Below are 3,363 nucleotides of genomic sequence, written 5' to 3'. Positions count from 1 at the left end.
TCACTTTAGAATTTTGAAAAAGAACAAATATTAAAAATAATGATAAAACATTTCAGTGACTTTCAGTGTTTGAACCGATGAATAGTTTCTCTCCAGCGTCCAGTGGAAATCAATCAGGATCCATGGCTCGGGTTTGGAATTCTGACTAAACCCGTTCTTACGATTTCGTCTATTATACGAACGCCGTGAAACGAAAGAGACAAACGACGTTTCGTACGCCACGCGTTCCGTACGAACTGGAAGGAATCTATAGTACAAAAGAGAGCATCTCTTTCTGCTGAAGGCTGAACTGAGACTCTATTGAGTTCACACACAGCTCCAGGAAAACTTTTACACACACACAATACACACAATAGACAACACACACACACACACGAGCCACAGTGATGTCCATACAGTGCATTACATAAATGAGTTCAAAGTGAAGTGGCAAAAAGCACATGAGCTCCAAAACAGCAAAGCAGAGAAATTCACACCTTTCACAACATGATGCATTAAAAACCCTACCTTCATTATTAGCCGAGCTTTCGGATCCCAGCACCTGCGAGGATATAATCCACAGAAAGAGAGGCAGCAGCCCCGGATCTGATGCCATCGTGCAAATGTGAGGAGCGTGATGAGAAGCTCTCTCTCTCTCTCTCTCCCTCTCTCTCCCTCTCTCTCTCTCTCTCTCTCTCTCTCTCAGCAGGGAAGCGGAGCTCGAGGCTCAGAGCAGGAACTCTGAGTGCATTCAGCTGACTTAAAAACCGCCTGCCTGCACTCGGGCACACGCAACGCCGCCAGGCTCGGCTCAGGGGGGCGTGTTCAGAGCTGCCTGTCACTCTTCAGCAGCCAATCAGAGCGCAGCGTTCGGAATATGCAACTCCGAACACCTCCTGGTATGTTTATATGCGTGAATTGACATTAATATGCGTAGTACAAGAGGGTTTTGAGGTGAGGATGAAACAGCACCAAGAATGCAAATGTCTGGGTGAAGATCATGCATAATATCGCTTTAATTATATTAGGGAATAAAAGGTTACGGGGTTCGGAAGCACTTGCTGTAAAGACCTGTGTATGCATTTACGAGGCATTATACACACTGCTATGATAAGGATCATTTATTATTGTTATTATTATTATTATTATTATTATTATTATTATTATTATTATTATTATTATTATTATTATTATTGCATATTTTGATATAATTATTCATGGAAACACATTACATTTCTGCTGTTAACTAATTCTACATTAGGAATGACAATTTTTTATTTTCAGAATGTTTAGAGATTATTTAGGTTTTTTTGTTTGTTTATTTGTTTTTTTTTATATGAAATTAATAAAGATATCAGAATATATATGATGGTTGAAAATGGCATCTACTATATTCTATTCTAGCGCATGTCTTATGAAAATAATCAAAAACAAATAAATCAAAGAAATAGATCTAATAAAAAATAAAATAAATAAATAAATAAAAATCTAATGAATTAATATGATCTAAAAACGTATTACCAAAAAAAAAATGCTATAATATTACTGAATAAAACAAAATAAATATATCAAATAATAATAAAAAATAAATTTAAATATATTCTTTTATTTTTTTTTAAAAAATCCCCAAAATATATATTACTGAATAAAAAGTAAATCTAATAAATAAAAAATAAAAATAAATAAATATATAAATATATAAATAATATAATATTACCAGAAATGATATATTATTGAAATAAAATAAGGTAAAAGGTGTTCTCTATTTCTCTGAAGTCATTTTAATTATTTAAAAAATACCAAAAATAGATATTATTGAAAAAAATAAAAATAAATAAATAAATTTATAAATAATATAATATTACCAGAAATTATATATTGTTGAGAAAAAAATAAGCTAAAATGTTTTCTCTGAAATTAAATAAAGAATCCATACTCGATGTTTGCCCATAATTATGTAAAATCTGTGTGATATGTTTAGTAATAAATAGTAAAGCTTCTCCTCATGTATGCGGCTTGAGGCTCCGTCGCTCCTGCAGCTGCTGTAGAGGACGGAGAGAATGTAAGGCATAGAGAGAGAGATGGAGGGATGGAGAGGAAGAGAGGGAAGTGAGAGGGCTGCTGCCTGCCTGCCAATGCTGTGTGCTCAGAACACAGGGGAGAGTTTGTGTTGGCCCACAATCGCTACCTCTCTTTCCCTCAGAGCCCAGGACCCGGGTTCGGACGTGCCGACAGGCTCCAAGCTTCGACTGCCAAAGCATCTGAACCACAATCTCTCAGTGATTCTGTCGAGATCGTGTGTAAACACGGGCTTCACCGTTTTCACGTTGTAGCAGATTTCATTTTACAGCAGTTACAGAAAGCAGGATTATAACACCTTTATAACAAGACGCTGCTGGACGCTCGGTTCTGATTGGCTCTGATATTCTATAATATACACTGTTGTTCAATTAGGACGCTGTCTTGTTTCCATAGCAACAAATTGCACATGACTGTTAATATAATGACATTTTTGGGACGTTTCCTGTTCATTTAAGGAAGGAGTCGCCAGTGTCAGCACAGGGATTGAAATTTTCTTGATAATGACATACTGTGTGTGTGTGTGTGTATTTGTTTTATTAACTCAAGCAAAGGACAAAATAAAGTAAAAACAAAGAAGTAAATAAGTACTAATTATTTAATATCATGTAATTGAAATTTGAACAAAATTCTGAAAGTTCATAATCTGACATAAGATAGTCGTTAATGTGCAAATATTCATGATATAGAAAGCACTAAAGTATCAGAGTTACAGGTAAATCATCTCGCTAGCCAAACTATTTATTACTATTATTTATTTATTTATTTATTTATTTATTTATTTATTTATTTATTTATTTATTTATTACTACGTTTTATTACTTGTTTACAAATCAGCTGTAGATTTAATTAGAACAATGTCTTTAATGCCTCATGAATGCATTATGATATGTTATGAATGTGTGCGTAGGTCATTATACATTAAAGGTCAGTTTGAATGTCAAGTAGAACGTAATAGAAATGCCACACAGTTTTATAGACATAAGATGTATTCCTACTGTATACCCATGCATTCATAAGTCATTATAGACATTGTTATAATCATTTATAAAAATAAAAAAGGTGGTGTATTTACTGCATTATTTATTACACAGTTATAACATGTATTACACAGTTAATTAATAATAAATAATAATTAATAAGTAATTATTTATTACACAGTTATAACATGCGTTATACAGTTAATTACTAATAAATAATAATTAAGTATTTATTATGCAGTTATAACATGCATTATAACACACATTAGTTTATAAGACATTATAATCACCCAGAGTCACTTTGCTGAAGTCATTTGAATTTAAT

At 33.0% G+C, this 3,363-nt stretch overlaps 1 protein-coding gene across 3 annotated transcripts in view; it reads right to left on the bottom strand.

Annotated features, from left to right (window-relative positions):
- The window catches only part of epha8 (eph receptor A8), an 82,733-nt gene extending 82,000 nt beyond the window's left edge, over positions 1 to 733 (bottom strand). For all 3 annotated transcript variants that reach the window (XM_058372917.1, XM_058372918.1, XM_058372919.1), the window contains exon 1: positions 508 to 733. In XM_058372917.1, the coding sequence (XP_058228900.1) occupies positions 508 to 595 (88 nt within the window). In that variant the 5' untranslated portion in view covers positions 596 to 733. The remainder of the gene's footprint in view (positions 1 to 507) is intronic.
- Between the last annotated feature and the right edge of the window lie 2,630 nt (positions 734 to 3,363).

The sequence above is a fragment of the Hemibagrus wyckioides genome, linkage group LG21 (assembly GCF_019097595.1).
Source record: "Hemibagrus wyckioides isolate EC202008001 linkage group LG21, SWU_Hwy_1.0, whole genome shotgun sequence".
Classification (NCBI taxonomy): Eukaryota; Metazoa; Chordata; class Actinopteri; order Siluriformes; family Bagridae; genus Hemibagrus; species Hemibagrus wyckioides.
The sequence above is the reverse complement of the archived record's forward strand: the minus strand, read 5'-3'. Positions and strand labels throughout refer to the sequence as shown.